The following is a 20,608-nucleotide window of genomic DNA, read 5'->3' as shown; positions in this document are numbered from 1 at the left end:
AAGGGAAACAGCAATGGGTCTCTTCATGATGGAACCCTACTCCACCATTTCTACTCAATAGCAATTGTCCTTAGACTTATATACCGCTTCACAGTGCTTTACAGCCCTCTCTAAGCGGTTTACAGAATCAGCATATTGCCCCCATCTATCTGGGTCCTCCTTTTACCAACCTCGGAGGGATGGAAGGCTGAGTCAACCCTGAGGCTCGTGAGATTTGAACTGCCGAACTGCTGGCAATCTGGAGTCAGCAGGATTAGCCTGCAATACTGCATTTTAACCACTACACCACCACGGCTCCTCAAAATACAGGTAATCCTCACTTGATCACATTTCGGGTGATTGGCTACTGACTCACATTGACGACTGGTTGCAGCATACCATGGTGATTGCAGCAGCAGAAAATGGCAAAATATGCCCTTTGGATATGCCGGATTTGTTTAATGACCATGTGTTATTCACTTAGCAACCATGGCGACTCACTTCATGAACCTTGTAAAATTGAGTCAGGTCACATAGTGGCCCGCTTAATGACTGCAATGACTTATGTCTAAAATTCTGGGCTCAGTTGTGGTCATAAGTCGAGAACTACCTATACTGTTGGTAATAATACTGCCTAGAGGCCGTCTGTGAGGAGATGGGCAGTTAAGAAATTTGAAATAATAGATACACATACACTTATTGCTCTTCCCAGTTATTCTTAAAAATGGAACAGGTATCTTAACAACCCCATACATTGCAAAGTTACCCATCTGCCTTTCCAGGCCACCAATGAGATTCTCCACTAAAAATTATTTATTACCCACCTCATCAGTAGAAAATCTTGAAGCCTACATATCTGTGCATTCTCTTGTCCTGTAAAAGTTGAATTCCCAAGAGAAGATTGTTCATCAAAAATAGTAGTTGCCAACCGGTGGGCCAGGGACCACTGGTGGTCCATGAAAATTTTTTGGTGGTCTGTAGAGAAATGTTCTCCCAAAGCAATTAATCCAGGCTGCATGGGAACACATGGCCCGCCCACCCACTGGCCTCCACCCTTTGGGCTGAGTGCAAACCTTACCTTGAGTAGAGCCACGTGAGCTGGAACTGGAAGGTAAGATCAACAGCAGGGAAGGGAAATCTGCCCCGGGGTGGCTTGCTGACGTTGGTGGGAAAGTTGGTCCCATATTCCAGAGCTGCAGTAGTGACAAGACTGGCCCTTTGGTCATCCCGGAGTAGCTCCTCCAGTCCATGGCAGGCTGGTGCACCCGGGTGGAGAAGCAGCTGCTCCGGGATGACCAAAGGGCCAGTCCTGTGACTACTGCAGCTCTGGAATATGGGACCGACTTTCCCACCAACATCAGCAAGCCACCATCAGTCAAAATTCATATTAGTAGTCCACGGGATTTAAAATTATGAGTTTGGTGGTCCCTGAGGTCCAAAAGGTTGGCGGCCCCTGATCTAAAATACCTATTTTTTTTCTTTTTTAGCTTTTAAAATTTGTTCCTGAAAAAGCTGACATCGATCTTCTGGAAGAACACAAGCATGAGTTGGATCGGATGGCCAAAGCTGACAGATTTCTCTTTGAAATGAGCAGGTGATTTTGCCAGCTGCTTCCCTTCTACCATTATTGCTGTCCACGCCAAAAAAAATGGACTCAATAATTAGGGGAACGTGTAGAAAGGAGGGTTGTTTTCCTAGCCATGTAGACCATGGGTGTCAAACTCGATCACATCATGTATCGTGACATATCGCAACGTTTATTGCCTTTGCAGAGCCAGGGTGGGCGTGGCCTGCACATGATGCAACCGGCCCATGGGCTGCCAATTTGACATCCCTGATGTAGACTATGTGTTGAGGAAAAATCTGAAGTAGAAAATTACAGCCTGGGCTTTTCATACTGCTGAAATTGGTATTCTAGTCTAGTGAGATTGATTTGGTTGATGTAATTATTGCTGTAAAGGAGGAAAGAGATAAACACAGAAAATGAATGATATGGAAAGGCATGTCTCAATTGTATTAAGGATTTGAGAAAAGGGCCACAGGAAGCATGGGGAGATAGAGCTCTTTAAAGAGCTTACAGGCTAAAGATTTTCCATTGTTTCCATTTCCATTTAATTTCAGTGTGTGTTTTCTTATTGAATCATGTTAATTTGTAAGTTGATTTGCCTTTGCTGTATGCAGTAGAAATACAGAATACAAGACCACCTTCTCTAATCTGATAGCTTCAAGATGCATTCCAAGCTTTGACCATGTTATTTTAGGAACTGTAAGTTGAATTGAAGGACATCAGATTTTATGGAGCTTGAAAGTCACAGAATAAGTGTTTGATGATAATCTTTGCAGATGATTGCTCTGACTTTCCAGAAGGCAACTGTGCAATTTAACCTGAAACATGTCATTTTTTTCTTCCAACTTTTATTAACTTTGAGAAATGTGGTTCTTTTACTGTCTTACACCTTTTTCTTGTAGGATAAATCATTACCAGCAAAGGTTGCAGTCCTTGTATTTTAAGAAGAAGTTTGCTGAGAGAGTTGCTGAAGTTAAACCAAAAGTTGAAGGTAAAATATGGGCTCGAGGAAATGGTTATGTGAGTCAAAGTTTGATGAAACTTAAAATGAAAACACTTAAGGAAGCCAATTTCTCTTGAACTGAATCAAAGTGCAAGGAACCCCTATTATATTTGAAATAAATATTTGAAACAAGGAAAATCTTTTAAATTATTATTTTAAATTTTGAACAAAACTGTGGTGGAAAGGGAGGGGGATGGGATATCACATTAATGAGAATAGACTGTGACCTTAAATAATAAATATTTTAATTTGTATGAATTATTAAAGGATTAATGGTGATGAGAACATATAATAATTGAAATGTTCTATGAATTGTTCATAGAACAGGAATTGGGTATGTCTAGTTTAATGAAAAGAAGGACTAGGGCTGATATGACAGCAGTGTTCCAATATCTCAGTGGCTTCCACAAAGAAGGAATCAATCTATTCTTCAAAGCATCTGAAGGCAGGACAAGAAACAACAGATGAAAACTAATCAAGTATAGAAGCAACCTAGAACTAAGGAGAAATTTCTTGACAGTAAGAATGATCAATCAGTGGAACAACTTGCCTCCTGAAATTGTGGATGCTCCAACACTGGAATAAAAAGAAGTGATTGGACATAGGATTCCTTCCTTCTTTAGCAGGGGGTTGGACTAGAACATCTCCAAGCCAGCAAAATTCTGGGAGATGAAGTCCACAAGTCTTAAAGTTGCCAAGATTGGAGGCCCCTGCTCTTGTCAACATCATCTTGTCTAACTAGATCTTCTTCCACTTGCCTTCCCTTTCTAGCAATTCGAACTGCTTCCACCCAAGTATTCCAGAGTAAAAGCCTGAAGCAGCTGCTTGAAGTGGTTTTGGCTTTTGGCAACTACATGAACAAGGGTCAGAGAGGGAACGCTTATGGCTTTAAAATTTCTAGCCTGAACAAGATTGCAGATACCAAATCCAGCATTGACAAGTAAGCAGCTTCAAGCATGTACTGATTTTCTGGGGGAGGAGGGGTTGCTGGAAGACTAGCTTCCTTTTGAACTCTGTCTTTAAAGAATCTAGATAATCTGCTTCTTCTAGAGAAGTCTGCAGCTGAAGCTGCACTACGTTGTCAAGAACTTTCCCTGAAAAAGAAGTTTGGAGAGAATATTATTATTATCTAATAAAATTAGCTTTTTAAAAAGGTTCCTCAGAATGGGAGGCACAAGGCTCCTTTAAAGCAGCCAGAATAATCCCTCCCCCCAAAAAGTACTAACAACCTCTTAGTTCTGACACACACATTCACACACTACATAGAGGATCCAGGATGGACAGTTTTATGCTAGATAACATTGTCTTGACTTGTCCCCAAACAGAATGAACCTCAGATAACAGTAAAATTTCCCTCTTCACAGCGGTGGATTCAAAAATTTTAACAACCAGTTCTGTGGGTGTGGCTTAGGGCATGGGCATGGTTTGGTGGTCATGTGACTGGGTGGAAGTGGCTTGGTGGTCATGTTATTGGCTGGGTGTGACCAACTCAATATCACTCACATCGAGGCATGCATCTCCTCGCCTGGCCTCTCATGACTGTGGGGATGCTGCAACAGTCGTAAGTGTGAAAAATGGTCATGTCACTTTTTTCAGTGCCATTGTAACTTTAAATGGTCACTCCACACACCAGCAAAGGAGGGGGGAAAACTCCAGAGACATTCCTGAGATAGGAAGTCTAGTCCTGCCAAGAATGTAATAAGGGTTAACAGAGATGCAGTTTCTGTAAGCAACACCAGAATGTTTCCTTCCTGCCTTCCTTACAGGATTAGGTCTCCGAACTGCTTGGAATGTTAACAACCAGTTCTAGCGAATAGAACCTATTCGCCTGCCTCTTCACCACAACATAAGAAATCAAGTTGTACAGATATTATAGTGACCAGGCAGTAGAACTTCCTGTTCTTCCCTCCCCAGTAGGAATTGAAGAAGCTTAATGAGGACATCTAGATGACAACCCTAATAGTATATGGATGGAGGCATTTTTAGCATTCATGAGAGGCAAAGAATTTCCGTGAGAAAAGCAGCTTTTTGCTTAGAAAGAGCTGAAGCATAAAGGCTTCTGTGGTTTCTGTGCCATATGATGTTTGAATCCACATTTTGAGTGTCTGTAGAAATGGATATAGTCAAATACTCTTGCCACTGAATGTAGCACTGACCACCAGTCTTGTTAGTTTTAAAAGAGAATTAGAAAAATTCATGGAGGACAGAGATATCAGTAATTACTATATTTAACAGCTGGGTGCTGCCCTCTGAATCACAGATAGCATATCTCAGATACACACTATTGAGAAGCAAGTATTTTGTTGTCCAAAATGGACCTGGTTGATCATTGTGTGTCATCACAATATTGAACTCTTCATCAAAATTCTGGAAAGGTATAGCTATTTTCTTTGAGGTGAATTAAATGTCGCTTATTTTCTCTTTGTTGAAAAATAATGTTTCATGTTCATGTTATTAACTGTTGCTTGTCTTTATCCTAGGAACATTACCTTGTTGCACTATCTCATCACAATCATAGAAAAAAAATATCCCAAAGTATTCAGCTTACATGAAGAATTAAAAGATGTCCCTGGAGCTGCCAAAGTAAAGTAAGTGTGTATTAAGGAAACTGGTATTACTGCTAATTTCTTTGTATGAACTTCTGTATAGCAAAAAATGTTCTCAGATTCGAGAAAAGTAAATAGCAAAAAAAGTTGTAAAAAATTAAGTATTAAAAAAAAAGTTGTTTTTCAGATTGGGTCAATTCACCGAAAGGCTACTTGGGACTGGTTTTAGAATACATTAAACATTTCAGAGTAGGTGGTATTCAAACATTTATACTACCGATTCTGTGGGTGAGGTGTGGTGGGCATGGTGTTGCTTGGTGGGTGTGGCATGACTTGGTGGGCGTGGCTTGGTGGGTATGCCAGGGGAAGGATACTGTAAAATCCCCATTTCCACCCCACTCCAAGGGAAGGATATACTGTAAAATCTCCATTTCCACCCTACTCCAGGGGAAGGATACTGTAAAATCCCCATTCCCTCCCTGCCCTACTAACCTGCTTTCCAGCTCCGTTCTCCTGCGCAGGGCAACAAAAGAAGACCCAGCCAATCAGCTGGGACTCAGGAGGCAGCGAATAGATGGGGCCAACCAGAGGTGGTATTTACCGGTTCTCCGAACTACTCAAAATTTCCACTACCAGTTCTCCAGAACCTGTCAGAAGTGGCTAAATACCACCTCAGGAGTAGGAATTGTAACCAGGATGATTAGGGGACTGGAGACTAAAACATATGAAGAATGGTTGCAGGAACTGGGCTTGGCTAGTCTGGTGAAGAGAAGGACCAGGGGAGACATGATAGCAGTCTTCCAATATTTGAGGGGCTGCCACGGAGAGGAAGGGGTCAAGCTATTTTCCAAAGCACCTGAAGGCCAAACAAGGAATAATGGATGGAAACTGAACAAGGAGAGATTTAACCTGGAAATAAGGAGAAACTTTCTGACAGAACAATCAACCAATGGAACAGAAGTTGCCCTCGGAAATTGTGGGAGCGCCATCACTTGAGACTTTCAAGAAGAGATTGGACTGCCATTTGTCAGAAATGGTGTAGGGTCTCCTGCTTGGGCGGGGGGTTGGACTAAATGACCTACAAGGTCCCTTCCAACTCTGATTATCCGTTATCTGTTATTGTCCCACTCTTTCAGAGTACTTTATTTTCAGAAAGAGAGTTTATATTTTACATCGGTGAATGAATTGTGCCAGTTTTAACCTCAAGGCTGTCTTCATCAACATGTACCAGGGTTAAGTAGCTATAGATAAGATGCTAATCTAAAATACCGGTAAGAGTATTTTCCCCCCTCCAGTCAGAGAAGTATGGAGGGTGTCAGAGCCTACATTATAAAACTTTGCTAGGAACAGCTTGAAAAGTTAATGTCTTTCCTTTATTTCTGGCAGTATGACTGAACTGGAGAAGGACATTGGCAACTTGAGGAGTGGGCTCAGGGCTGTGGAGACAGTAAGTGTTGCTTATCCATTTAATGGTTCCCTACTTTTATTTCAAGACAGGCCACGTGTGTGGGCGTCTGAGGAAGTGTTAGCATTCATTCTTAGAGGGAGAGTGGGGGGGAAAACAGGTGAAGCAGTTTTTATCTCTAGTCTAAGATAATGGCTCCTCTTTCCTGTCCTGCATCTTGTTACTTATTATTACAGCTTTATAGCTCTGTTAATGACCTCAGTAGCTTTTTTGCTTTCTCGGGGTCATCATGAGTGATTTAAAAAAAAAGTTTGGCCTTCATAGTTCTAACAGCACAGAGATAGTTTTGAAATGAGTGGAAGCCCATGTGGCAGTCAGGTCTACAGCTGCTTTCAATCAACTTTAATCAGCAAAGCCAACTACAAACCTTTGTTCCAGTATGTCCTTCACACATGTATGCCTCCCCCATCTCAGAAACGGTTGGACATTTTGAAAAGGGGTAGTGTGTATATGGTAGATTAGGAAAATTGCCTCCAGAAATTGGGCTGAAGGGAGTTGAGTTGAGATCAGTAGGCCGAGGTTCCTCTGAAAGTATATCAGTTTTATGTTACCATAAATGTTTTCAAAAATAAAGATGAGTCATTCTAACTTTGCACTGATACTGTTGAACAAAATGGTCCTTATCAATAATAAAGAAAATAAAAACTATGTTTCAGGGAGCTATATTCCTCTGTTTGATTGAGGAGGAAGGCTGAGGAGAGACAGCAAGGGTTATTTGAAGGTCTAACTGCACCAGAACTTTCAATAGCATGGAATGGGTTATGTATAAGGCACCCAGGAAGATGTAGACCGAGATAGGCAATCCTTTGATGGCCACAGACAGTGCCTGAAATATTCGGATGGCTGCTATAGAAGGAGAAGATTGCATGGCCTACAGTATGTGAGGAGAAGCAGAATTTGTCTTCTAGGATTGAACCATAAGAGCTTTTAAAAGGGAGGAGGGGTTCCTAAAAATAATTCTTGAATGATTTTGTTCAAAAAACTCACAGGAGATTGGCTTTAGAATGATGGACTGGTGTGCTGGAGGCTGCTCATACCAGCATTGCTAGAACCAATTGTTACATTTTCAAGAATGTTATGAGCCCCAGTTGAGAGCAAAGCTGATCTGCAACACCTAGCACACCAGCCAGTGGTTTGGCAGCTAGCAGCACAGTGCAATGGACCTGGCAGAGCTGGCTTATTATACATTGATAGTATTAACACTCCATTGAATGATAGACTCACGGATGAAACAGAAAAGCCAAAATTTCATACGGAAAAACAGAAGTTCACAGAATAATGATGATCATTAATACACCATAAAGCTTATCTTTAAAAGACCTTTGAGCCCCTGATTTGCTCAACTGATGGACAGTTTAGGTTTTGACTTTATTTCCTGATAAGAGTTTAGATTGGCCCCCACTTACAATGAGAGCCTGATTGAGGGATAGTGTATTTTGAAGCTCTTTTGAACCTCTACTTGCATAGGAGATCGTTCTGTATACATGGTTGTGTTTATGGCAGAATGAATATTCAGTTGGACAAAGGCCCTAACAAATAAGACATTCCAAGCTAAAGAGGTTTCTTCGTAGTGGCATCAGTTCTATGGAATATCCTCCTTTGAAAGGGTCCCATCATTCCATGGATTCACAGAGAGCTTTTTATTATTCAGGTTTATTTTTATTGAGTCAATCTGATAGTTGACCTTTGTGCTACAATTTAAACTGGCTGTAGAGGAAGTGCTTGGCCAGTTTGGTTGAATGGTTAAGACATCAGGATAGAAAGCAGGAGATCGAGAGTTCAAGTCCATCTTAGTCATCAAAGCCCAACATATCTTCACAAGGTTGCTGTTGTGGGGGAAAAAGGAGGGAAGAAAGTGTGTTGGATATATTGTATATTTCCTGCTTTTTTGCTTTTTATTTAACATAAATATGAAGATAAAATGTGCTTAATAAAAATGAAGGGCTGAAACAGAACTGGAGAGTTGTCCCTTCATAGCTCCATGCATTCAATTCCTTAACACTTATCCAGAATCAGGATATTCAGCCAATCTTATCCATAGTTAATGTCAGCCACGATTTGTTCAACTAAAAGCTACTGGGAAGACGGATAATTTATTTGGCTGTCTAACCCAACTGAACAGCCTGTTTCCCACAGGAGTACAGTATTTATGCATTTTTCATATTACATCATCAGAAATACTTCTCTTAGAGTGTACATTGGGGGGTCTTGGACATGAGCTGTTTGGGGATTTCTAAATTTCAATCATTATCTGGGATTATGACTACCTCTGTCCGGAGTAACATGAATTTTTTTCTTTAAAGGAACTAGAATACCAAAAATCCCAGCCTTCCAATCCAGAGGACAAGTTTGTTTCTGTGGTTAGCCAATTCATCACTTTGGCCAGCTTCAGCTTTTCAGACGTAGAAGATCTTCTAGCAGAAGCCAAAGAACTGGTAAGGAATAATTATTACAGGATAGAGATATGCAGCATCTGATCTGATAGAGACTGCAACTGACAGATACCAAGATGATACTCACACTGGATCTAAAGCACTCTCTCATCTCCTTCAGATCCAGATATTGCACATCCTTACCATGGATCTCTACTAATCCAGAACTTTATGGGATTTTTGATGCTAGGCCTTAAATTTTGACCATAGTTCAGTGTATTTCTCTTTCATATAATCAGTTTAACCGAATGTTCTGAAATCACACCTTGAGTCTGGGATTATATAAGGCCTTGAACTAAAACCTTTCTCTCCCAAAGCTCCTCTTGGTATAGACCAGGCTTTACAACCTCTTTCAAATGAAAGGATATTTTGGACCTTAAGGTGGCAAAGATGGGCGAAGCCCATCCACAAACTGCAGTTAAACACCTGCTTCTCATGGCTTTAATCATTTTCTGTCATATTAAACTGTAAAATTAAATAACAGACAATTTTTAGAGTGGACAATTTTTAACTGTGCCATTGGGGACTTAGGTTTTGCCTATCCTGTGAGTCTTTTTCTTGGCGTTCTCTGGTCTGTCCCTTGGCTCAGTAGTTGCTAATGTACGAAGATGCATTCTAATTTAAGGAACTCTGCAGTGAGTCCCTCTACGATTTGTCCATCAGAATCAAGTTCTAATTGCAGATGAGTCAATTAAAGAATATGGTTGGTAAGAGAGAGAGAGAGAAGTAGCTGTCAATCAATCAATGACACCTCCAGAAGTTGTGAATGCTCCAACACTAGATGTTTTTAAGAAGAAATTGGACAACCATTTATCTGATATGGTATAGGTTTCCTGCCTGAGCAGGGGGATGGACTAGAAGACCTCCAAGGTCCCTTCCAACTTGGTTATTCTGTCAGGCAATCATCCAGAAGTTCATACCTCATTCTCTTTCTGACCCTCATTAGCTTTATTTCCTCAGTAAAATATTCAGAGCATTAGCTTTATTTCATCCACCAGTTGTGTGGAAGAGCTGAATGAAGACCCTGCTGCTAACTGCACAGTGGAAATCCTGTCTCAATTTTGCTTCTCTCTTAAAGAGAACTCGCTTCTCTTTAATTCAGCATTTTGTTTCTAAAATAGCAAATGTTTGAAAGGTGGGTTTCCTTCATTATTCATACCCAACATATATATTCATTATTGGGTGGCAGAGTGGTTAGAATGCAGTACTGCAGGCTGGTTCACTGCTCACTCCAGGATTTAAATTCTGAATGGCTCAAGGTTGACTCAGCCTTCCATCCTTCCAAGGTGGGGGCAATCTGCTGACTCTGTAAACCGCTTAGAGAGGGCTGTAAAAGCACTGTGAAGCGGTATATAAGTCTAAGTGCTATTGCTATTTCTTTATTATTTACTTTGTAGCATTATACAACCATATCAAATCAAATAACCGCCTTCCAAACAAAATAGAGCAAGTGCATCACTCTTCAACTATCAAAAGCTCTGTGGAAGACCTCCATCTTGATTCTCCTTCAGAAAACTATAAGGAAGGGTGCAACTTGGATGTCCGGTTCCATGGAGTAGGACCATGCCAGGATAATCATGTTACTATAATGGGCCCCCTGTTCTCTTCATGTCAACCAACATACCAGACGGATACAGTTTACTTGGCTTATATGATCTATAGATACCTAGTTGCAGGGGTGGGATTCTACCAGTTCGCAACTATTCGCTAGAACCGAATGTTGTTAACATTCTAAGCAGTTCGGAGAACCGGTTCTTAGAAGAAATTACTGGCCTAATCCTGTAAGAAAGGCAGGAAGGAAACATTCTGGTGTTGCTTATAGAAACTGCCTTTCCTTTAACCCAGGGGTCCCCAACCACCGGTCCCCGGACCAGTACCGGTCCGTGGACCATTTTTACCGAGCCGCAAAGCTTGGGCGCCGCGAGGGGGAGAGAGGGAGAAAAGAGCGCTACGGTATGCCCAGCGCTAGTCTCCCTTTCCTCTCCTTCTCCTTCTCCCCCATCAACCACGCACACGCACGCTGCAGATAAAACTGTTGCTGTTGCTGCTGCACCACGACCCGGAGGAACAGATTGAGCACAGGCGCTGAAGGAGCGCCATGGCGTCTGTCGCCAGAGCGCAAAGAAGCAGCAGCAGCTGCGGCGGCGGCTGCGCCTCCGACTTTCCCGGGAAGGTCATTCCCTGACCAGTCGCGCTTCCCGGCCCACGCTTGAACCCCTCCCCCCGCCGCCCACTTCCTCGCAGGCGGAGGCGGGAAGCTGCGAGGAGGTCGGGCGTGCTTTCTAGCCGGCTGTGCCAAGTCTTTTTTTTTTTTTTGCCCGAGGCTGGAAAGAAGAGCGACAGGTCACTGAGGAAGGTGAGAGAGAGCTGAGAAGGGAGAGAGAAGCCCAGCTAAAGCAGTTCCACGCTGCTTTAGGGACTAGTAGTAGAAGGTACCAGTCCGTGGAAGAATAAATAATCGTAAAACTGGTCCCTGGTTCAAAAAAGGTTGGGGGCCACTGCTTTAACCCTTCTTACATTCTTGGCAGGACTAGATTTCCTGTCTCAGGAATGTCTCTGGAGTTTTTCCCCCTCCTTTGCTGGTACTTTGCTTGTGTGGAGTGACCATTCAAAGTTACAATGGCACTGAAAAAAGTGACTTATGACCATTTTTCACACTTACGACTGTTGCAGCATCCCCACAGTCATGAGAGGCCAGGTGAGGAGATGCGTGCCTCGATGTGAGTGATATTGAGTTGGCCACACCCAGCCAATAACATGACCACCAAGCCATGTCCACCCAGTCACATGGCCACCAAGCCACGCCTACCACCTAAGCCACGCCCACAGAACCGGTTGTTAAAAATTTGAATCCCACCCCTGCCTAGTTGCCAAAGAATTTCAGATTGCAACCTGCATATTTGTACTCACAAGCCTACTGGTCATCAATGCAGTACTCATCATTTTCAGGTAAACCTGTGGGTGGGTGTGTTCATTCCTGTGGGCTGAAAAGTTTCTGGTTAAGCAAATTCGATTTACTTCCAATTTATTTCCAAAGACAGTTGGGGGAGGGTAAATGTCTTTTCCAAAACTTTCTTAGCACATTTGGTTCCAATACTGAAGCATGTGGCAATAATAAATAGCATATAGGAATGAATCTTCAAAGCAAAGTTGAAAGTCCGAGTTTTCACTTTTCCCTGTCCGTGTGTTTCAGGTTTGTATTTTTTATATCAAATTCTGGTTTTATTGCCCCTGAGTTAGTAAAAGAGGGAGTGGAGGAAACTTGATAATGAAGGACATGAAACAAAAATAGAGGTACAGCTTCTTAGCATTTCAAAAATGGTATGAATAATGCATTACAGAAGAGATATATTACCCGACTTTGAACTGGTGAGGACATGGTGGCTTCAAGTACATGAAGATACCAGATTTGAAAGCAGGGGAGGAGATGGTGACTTGTACCATAACACAAACTTTGTCCTATTATGAATGTGTGACTTCAGAGAGTGTTTTTTTGAGTTTGTCCAAAACTTTCATAAGGGCAGGATTCTCTCCTAGATTGTACTAGTAGCACCACTGTAAATAGGGCTTAATAGAAAGATAGGAAGCTGCAGACCACAGAACCTTGTACAGATTGTACAGTGAAAGATGCAACATTCCAACCTATATATGTGCAAGAATACCATGCTCAAACCATGGGAATTTTATTTACATTATTTTTTCTTGAAAAATAATTAGATTCAGGATCATCTCTGTTTCCAGAAGGATCTTAAATTCTGCCTAAGCAATAGATCTGCTTACAAAATAAAAAACGAAGAGGTGGCAACTCAGTGCTTGTATATATGTATCTCCTTCCAGCCTCCAAAATGTTAAAAGTAAGATCAGAGTTGTTTTGGTGGGACAGAGACTAGATAGAATAGTAATTTGCTTCTGCTAAGATGATGTTTCATTATTATCTATACTTATGACAATCCCAGCTCACAACCTGATAACAAAATGCCACACATATTCATTGACTTCCCCAAGACTTCGGCAGACTTGCCATAATGGATTAGTTTCTCACAGTTCCTATCATGCATGGCCTTGTCTAAAGGAAGATATGAAAGAGAATTACACTTGGAATGACAATCCTGTTCTTAAACTGATGTTTTCTTAGACAGAAAAAGAATAAATCTGGGAGAATTTTCAAAAAGCTTACTAGTTTCTTTCTTTAGTTTATCAAGGCAGTGAAGCATTTTGGAGAAGATTCTGGCAAAACCCAACCGGATGAGTTCTTTGGCATCTTTGACCAGTTCCTTCAAGCTGTAAATGAGGCTAAACAAGAGAATGAAAACATGAGAAAGAGGAAGGAAGAAGAAGAGCGACGGGCACGCATGGAAGCTCAGGTACTACAAAAGGCACTTCTACATCCAATTGCATAGTCATTGGTATCTTCCAAAAGTGTTGAACTTCAACTCTCATTGCCAGCAGAAGATGCATTGCATGGCGTTCAGAGAGTATCACATTACAGAAAACATCTGTAATAACACAGCAAGAATAGCAAGGATAGTTGATCTGTTGTCCTCTAGAGCAGGGGTGTCAAACTCAAGGCCTGTAGGCCAGATCCAGCCTGCTTAGATCTGGTGGGTGCTTAGATCTGGCCCACGGGGGCACCCTGAAAACAACAAAAGACCTGCCCGCAGTGCCTGCCAGTGAAAAAGAGCTCCCAATCTCTGTTTTTGGCTGGGATGGCATCCTGCAACACTGCCAGTGAAAACAGAGTTTGGGTGGGCCGCATGTGCCCCTGACATGAGTGATGTTGAGTTGGCACCCACCATGGTCCCCTGAGGTCAAACACAACCCTGATGCGGCCATCAATGAAATTGAGTTTGACACCCCTGCTCTAGAGCATATTTTAATTTATTTCCTATATGAACATAAGAACCTCCCTCCTGTAGAGTCTTGAGCATTATAGACATCAGTCTGTTCTGGCTAGCAGGAGCTCACAAAGCTTTCAGTCCAAAATGATCTTTGCCACTTTTGGTTGGGAGTCATGAGGGCTTTGCTTAGGCCCATTTGCATGCAGTGTATGTGGGATCTTCCAGTGAGTTTAGCTTCTGCTAGTGTGGGCTCTTGGTCTGTAAATCTGTAACCAAGTACCTTCCCTCCAACATCACCATTCTGCCCAAACACTTGTTTTCAGTCACAATTCAACATACGAAGCATTCTGAGCTTTTTTTCTCAGCAGGCCCAGAGAGTGATCAGTCATCCTGGGCTTGAAGAGCTCTCTGAGAACACATTTATATTTCCAGATAGAACTGTGAGTCCCCTGGAACAGGCAGCCTTTCACCAGCTGAATTGTTTTCCACACACACGTGTAAGACCACGTGCTGCCTTTCTCGGGATTTTCAATAGCTGCAAACTGGAAATTAAGACACTTTTTTTTTTCTCTCTTCCAGCTCAAGGAGCAGCGAGAAAGGGAGCGCAAGGCTAGGAAGGCAAAAGAAAGCAGTGAAGAAGGTGGGGAGTTTGATGACCTGGTCTCCGCTTTAAGGTCCGGAGAAGTCTTTGACAAAGACCTTTCTAAATTGAAGCGCAATCGCAAACGCATCACGAATCAGCTGGCAGACGGGAGTCGTGAGAGACCCATCACAAAACTCAACTTTTGAACATTGTCTTTTTAAAGAGTGTTAGGGGGTGGGTGGGGAAAACCTGACCAATAATCTGGTTTAAAACCTGGTCTTTTTTCCTTTTTCTTTGCCTTCTGCCTTGGTGGTCACTCAGTGGCATATTTCCTCCCCCACCCTGCATGTCTGCGTGAGCGGGTGGTTAAAGGAAGCATGCGTGTGTGGGTGTGTATATGTGCTGTATATACAAATCTCTTTGGGTGGATGGAGACCAAAAGGGTGTGTGTATGCGTGGACACACTTGTAAGCACGCCCGGTGGCTAACTGCTTGAATGAATGCTCCCCTTTCTACCGATTATAGTGGCATTCCACAAGCAGCTTCTCCATTTCAAAAGCACAAACGTTGGAGAGGGAGGCCGATAAGAGGCAGAAGCACCCAGGGAGGGAAATGAGGGAGGCTGAAGAGTAGCATTCAGCTTGGCTTATTGGGGTCCTTGAGGCCGATCTTGAGGAGAAACTAGGAAGAGAGTTGTGCAGGATGACCTGAGATCATCATGACCAGGATGGACCCACCTTGACTGACTCATCACTGCTGGGAATACAGTGGCAAAAAGCCCATTAGAAACTTGTCTTGTTCAGCCTGAACTGTATTGCTCGGGAGAAAACAATTCTTATCTTCTGTGTCTGTTATTACCTAAAACTTGAACATCCCTTGTAATTCTTGTGCTGGCTCCCTTTATTCCCTAATCTCTCTTTTTTTCATTCTTTCCCAGCACTTTTGGACTCCTTGGGGAGCTTTTCATTACTGTAATAATGCATCTATAGAATTGATTTGTTTCTTTATTGAAGACCAATGGGGTGTGGGGAGGGGGGGGTATGCTCTCTCTCTCTCTCTTTTTGAAGAAAAAAAAAGAATCTATGTGTTCGTTCTGTTTTGTTTTGATTCCCTGTCCAAATAAGACAAACTATATTCTCTGTAAACGTAGGTCAGAAGTTACTCTGGGCCAGTTCCGTTTTGTAACAGTGGTCTAATCAGCAGTAATTCCAGAAGAGCCTTGAGGGGGGGGTTGGGGCATACCTGCAGATATTGGGCACTATGTGTAATCCTCCATACATGCCCACTAAAGTCTTCAGAGCTAAATTTGTGGTCAAGCAGTACCAGGAGCAGGCCAAGTGAATGTAGTGCCTGGGATTTTTTAGAGTTTAGCTGAGAACTGCTGCCATAAAAACAAAAGTGGATTTTACTAAGTAAGCAGTGAGTTTATAGTCCTCTCCTGGTTATCCTATAGCCTTGGGTTGATTGGCAGCACACAGAGGCCTCTGTTTGTAGAACAAGCATAGATAAAACTTATTTCAAAGTTTGCCCTTTGTCCCAAAGGAAACAGCTTTGGTCAAAGGCTTTGATGAAGTCCAGAGCTGAGGAGAGAGATTTAAGGACCAAATGTATCATGCAGAGCAGCGGGAAGCCCCCTCTCCCCCCCCCAAAAAAAAATATTGCTATTCATGTTTTTTCTTGCAGAAGTGTTAAGCAGAGCTACCTATAAAAATGGAGATCCAAAATCTTTAAAAAAAACACACAAAAAAACAAAAACAAAAAAACACCAGATTGCTCAGGGAGTAATTAATAATTTAAAAACAATAGTATACAAAGAAATTGGAAACAAGTTTTTAAAATGCCAATTTTTTATAGTGTGGCTTAATCTTATAGAGAATATTGAAGACTGTTACTTTTTGCTCTCTTTTTTTCCTCTTTTATTTATTTGTGGGATTTTTCTTCCGTGGCTTTTTTTTTTTTTTTAACCATCCTCATATTGTTATCTGAAATTGAACAGGGATTTGTTTATTTTATTTTAATTTTTTTTTTGTCCTTGCACTAGATAGTTAATGCTGTTTGAAACTTTTGGGGGTCGGGGTGGGGAGGGACTAGTAAAAGTTGCTAACTGGTTGGGGAATTGGAATAGCACTTTTCCTCATGTGAATTGTAAAAGAAATGTGTGGTTTTGTATAAAAAAAAAAACTAGTTTGTACAAAATACAGTTCTTGTTGCCGGGATCCCCAGATCCTTTTGCAGTCTGAAAGCTGTGAAGATCACACCACAGAGAGCTGTTAGAGAGATCTGTTTGTGTGTGTGTGTGTATGTAGGCACGTGCATGTATTTTTCTCTTCTTCTTCTTTTTGAGATGTCATTTTTCTTAACTGCAGCCTTTTTCAATCAAATGTACACCTGGATGGCTCGTCAGATACCTTGCAAAACAGTAAGAGTGAGAATGTTGATTATCTGAGTCCTCGCAGAGAGCAAAAGCTTTGCTCCCAGAGAAAGCATCCAAGTTGGTCATAACTGTTACTTAAACTCAAGTGCCTCTCTTTTATATGTATATATTGTATTTATAGATGGAAGAAAATTGGGTTAGATTACGATTTTAGGGCGTTGCTGATGAAAAAGAGCTCAGATAGATCAGAGGGTGCATTAAAATGAAATGTGAATAAAGACAAAGCCAGCATATTTTGAATATAAAAAGAGCAGAAAAGTGCTGTAACATTCAGTCTCCTCTGCAAGACAAGCCCTGCAATCCAATAGGCATTTAAGAATTCAGCACCCTTTCTATGACCATAGAAAGAGCCTTGCTGAAAAGTGAGTACCTTTATTTCCAGCCCCCACTTCCACTCACCCACCCACCCCAGGACCGATTCACATTCCCATCAGGAAGCAATTTACCTGGAGTAGACATAGTGCGATGTCTCTGGTGATCCAGGGCATCCTGCAGATTACACATTGTGCAGACTAACACTGCTGAGGCAGTGCTTGGATTTTCCAGTGGAGCTATCCAGAAATACACTACAAACTGGAAAATTATTTAGATAATTCTTTTTGTCATGTTTTCAGCAGGGATGTTTGTGTGCGTATGTTGGATAGGCACACATTCGTTTTGGGAGGATCCCTATCAGCTTACCTTGTTTAATCACCCTACTGCAAATCAGATGAGATTAGTCAGAAGGTGAAATTCAGTACAAATTAAAGTGGAAGCCCTTAGAAAGTTCCCAGCCTTGGCAACTTTTAAGATATGTGGACTTCAACTCCCACAGCTGCCTGACCAATTCTGGGAGTTTGAAGCCCACAAATCTTAAAAGTTACCAAGATAGGGAAAAACTTCTTTAAAGAAACAACAATTTCGGTTCTGGCTTGAAAACCTTATAATACTCAATGCTGATCTGTTCAAAAGAAACACAATGTTTTATTTGGATCCAGAATAAATCTGGGTGCATTAGTCAAGCACATCACTTCTACGAATTTTGCCCCTACCCACTCCATACCACCCCCCAAAAAAATTATTTGGCATTTAGTACATCAAGTATCAAATTGAGACAGCTGACTGATTTGTGTTGTGCTGTCAGCAATGTTAATATACCTTCAAGGGGAAGCTGTTTCTGTTTTGTAGGATGGATTAATGGATCTCCCTGGATTTCTTGCAATCTCTACTACATGGATTACAAAGCAAAGGAAGCAAGGGTCCAGTGGAAACCATTCCTTGTGCTTCCAAACCAAACTTGATCTGCAAAAGCCTTATTTGGGAGGCTGCATTTGCAATTCTTTGTGCTTGTGTGGGAGAGTTTTTTTTGTTCTTGTTTGTTTTCTTAAATAAATGTACAGGTTAATCCCATGTGCCATTTGTTGTAAATTACATTTTTTGACTGGTGCTGGTGGAAGTAGCCACTCTATTTTCATTATAATTTTCCTCTTTGCATTGCTCCTGGGTGTGTAATTAAAAAAAAAAATCATGCCAAAAAAGAGAGAGGAAAAAAAGTGATAGTTTGTAAACTGAAATATACTAAGTAGATTAGGAGTAGCAAACCATGTAGTGGATCTTAGATACACGGGTGTTTTTAGCTAGCAGGATGTGTATGTTACAAGACTGTACATTTTTTAAAGAAAAACAACAATATGCAATAAAGAGTATACATAAAATTAAGGATATTCAGTATCATTTATACTTGAGTAAATTTTAAAATAAACTGATGGATTTATGTATGACCTTTAACATGCAAACAACACACTTTTTAAATAAAGATTTGATAACTACATCTTTCCCAGTTATACAGTTGACCCATTATCCCAATAAATATGTTTCTGGAAATAGCATTTGCACTTGAGAAAAACACAATATTTCTGTTATAGAAAAATGGTTCTTCAAACCATACATACCTCTCTGCCCCAAGTCTTGAATGCCCTTATTGCACAGATCCAGTGTTGCATTATCGTAGAATCAGAAATTTTAAAAATATTTCAATTTCTCTGAATATATACTTTAGTTCTGGCACTGAAATACTATTTAAATATAATTCATACATCTCTTTTATCTTGGAATGTGTTAGTGTGCAGGTTTTTATGCATTTGTTTCTCCTTGGTTGAGACCAGGGGAGACATGATAGCAGTGTTCCAATACTTGCCACAGAGAGGAAGGGGTCAAACTATTTTCTAAAGCGCCTGCAGGCCAGACAAGGAATAATGGATGGAAACTGAACAAGAAGAGATTTAACCTGGAAACAAGGAGAAACTTTCTGACAGTGAGAACAGTCAACCAATGGAACAGCTTGCCCTCGGAAATTGTGGGAGCACCATCACTTGAGACTTTCAAGAAGAGATTGGACTGCCATTTGTCAGAAATGGTGTAAGGTCTCCTGCTTGGGCGGGGGGTTGGACTAGATGTCCTACAAGGTCCCTTCCAACTCTGATTATCTGTTAAATCTGTTATCTGTAATATTTCATTATGTGTTTAACAAACTTTATCTTGAATATTGTATCAAGTTCTCAGTACCCCATTTGAACATCTAGACAAATTGGAACAGGTTCAGAAATGAGCAGTGAGGAAGACCACAGGACTACAAATTAAGTCCTATGAAGACAAATTGATGAATTTTGGACAGCTAAGCTTTGAGGAGAATGAGCTGGGAAACACAATAGTATTCTTCAAATACTTGAACAGGTGACACACAGCAGAAGATCAACCCTCGTTCTCCATTATTTCAGAGTGCATGATATGGAGTTATAGATTCAAATTTCAAGACAAGTTCCAGTTACAAAAGAGTTCCTGGGAGTAAAAACAATTTGATAGCAGAACCACATGAGCAAAATAGAAGTAGGCTGTTCTTCACGGCCAGAAATTGGACAACTATCTGCCAGGGATGCTTTAATTTGAAATCTTTCACCAAACAGATGGCTTGCCTTGACCTAAATGGCAACACCCAAACTAGGATCCTAGTTCTGATGCAATCGTGTTTTGCACACCTTTACTGTTAAAAAATAAAAAATTAAAGGTATCTGAAGAGCCATGGAAATGTACCTAGGTTGGAGAAATAAGAAATATCTCTGCTTAGCAGTTATTTTTCCAGACCTTCTCCTTTTTTGTAGACACTCCAAAGAAAGTCTCCAAAGAAAAAGAGAAGATTTGCAAAAATAACTGCTGAGATATTTCTCATTTCTCTAACCTCGGTTTAAGAGTACATTTCTGTGGGTTGGTAAACTAAATGCAACTCTGGAAACATGTTTGCTACATCAAATTTGTGTCCGAGCATTATATCATGCCATAAGTATATATTATGATACATTTTCACTGCATTTCCCATTTTGGAAACTGTCCAAATATATGAAAGATCTTGAATAAACTCCAGTGAATTATCCAGGACTTCTTTTAGAGGAAACATACAGTTTAAGCCAAAGTAGCAACAAATTTTAAATCTCCAGATTTTCTTTTTACATTGATTTTAAATGTAGCTAGCTAACTAGAGATTGGTAGAAGAAGATGATGCTAGGTGGATATAAATAGATGATTGTATTCTCTTTAAAAGCTCTGGCCAGCTTAGGCATAGTTCCCAACGGCCTCCTTTTCAATATTGATCGGGAAACCTCAAAGACAAAACAGTTAACAATATCTAATTCGTTATTATCTATAGCAGTATAGAAAGGCAATTAGACATAAGAGGGTCTCTGAGAAAATGCTGTTATTTCTATTTTTAGCCTTTCTGGTAGCAGTAG

At 41.0% G+C, this 20,608-nt stretch overlaps 1 protein-coding gene across 4 annotated transcripts in view; it reads left to right on the top strand.

Moving 5' to 3' along the window:
- DAAM1 (dishevelled associated activator of morphogenesis 1) overlaps positions 1–18,545 on the top strand; it is a 153,166-nt gene extending 134,621 nt beyond the window's left edge. For all 4 annotated transcript variants that reach the window (XM_087952340.1, XM_087952338.1, XM_087952341.1 and 1 more), the window contains 8 exons: positions 1,467–1,573; positions 2,449–2,537; positions 3,321–3,489; positions 5,030–5,137; positions 6,482–6,542; positions 8,864–8,995; positions 13,186–13,356; positions 14,410–18,545. In XM_087952340.1, the coding sequence (XP_087808466.1) occupies positions 1,467–1,573; positions 2,449–2,537; positions 3,321–3,489; positions 5,030–5,137; positions 6,482–6,542; positions 8,864–8,995; positions 13,186–13,356; positions 14,410–14,619 (1,047 nt within the window). In that variant the 3' untranslated portion in view covers positions 14,620–18,545. The remainder of the gene's footprint in view (positions 1–1,466; positions 1,574–2,448; positions 2,538–3,320; positions 3,490–5,029; positions 5,138–6,481; positions 6,543–8,863; positions 8,996–13,185; positions 13,357–14,409) is intronic.
- The last annotated feature ends 2,063 nt before the right edge of the window (positions 18,546–20,608 follow it).

Source organism: Notechis scutatus, chromosome 1, assembly GCF_049901735.1.
Source record: "Notechis scutatus isolate UNSWTSFEM ecotype Mainland chromosome 1, rNotScu1.2, whole genome shotgun sequence".
In the NCBI taxonomy this organism is placed as follows: domain Eukaryota; kingdom Metazoa; phylum Chordata; class Lepidosauria; order Squamata; family Elapidae; genus Notechis; species Notechis scutatus.
Note: the sequence above shows the minus strand (reverse complement) of the source record. Positions and strands in the feature narration are given on the sequence as shown.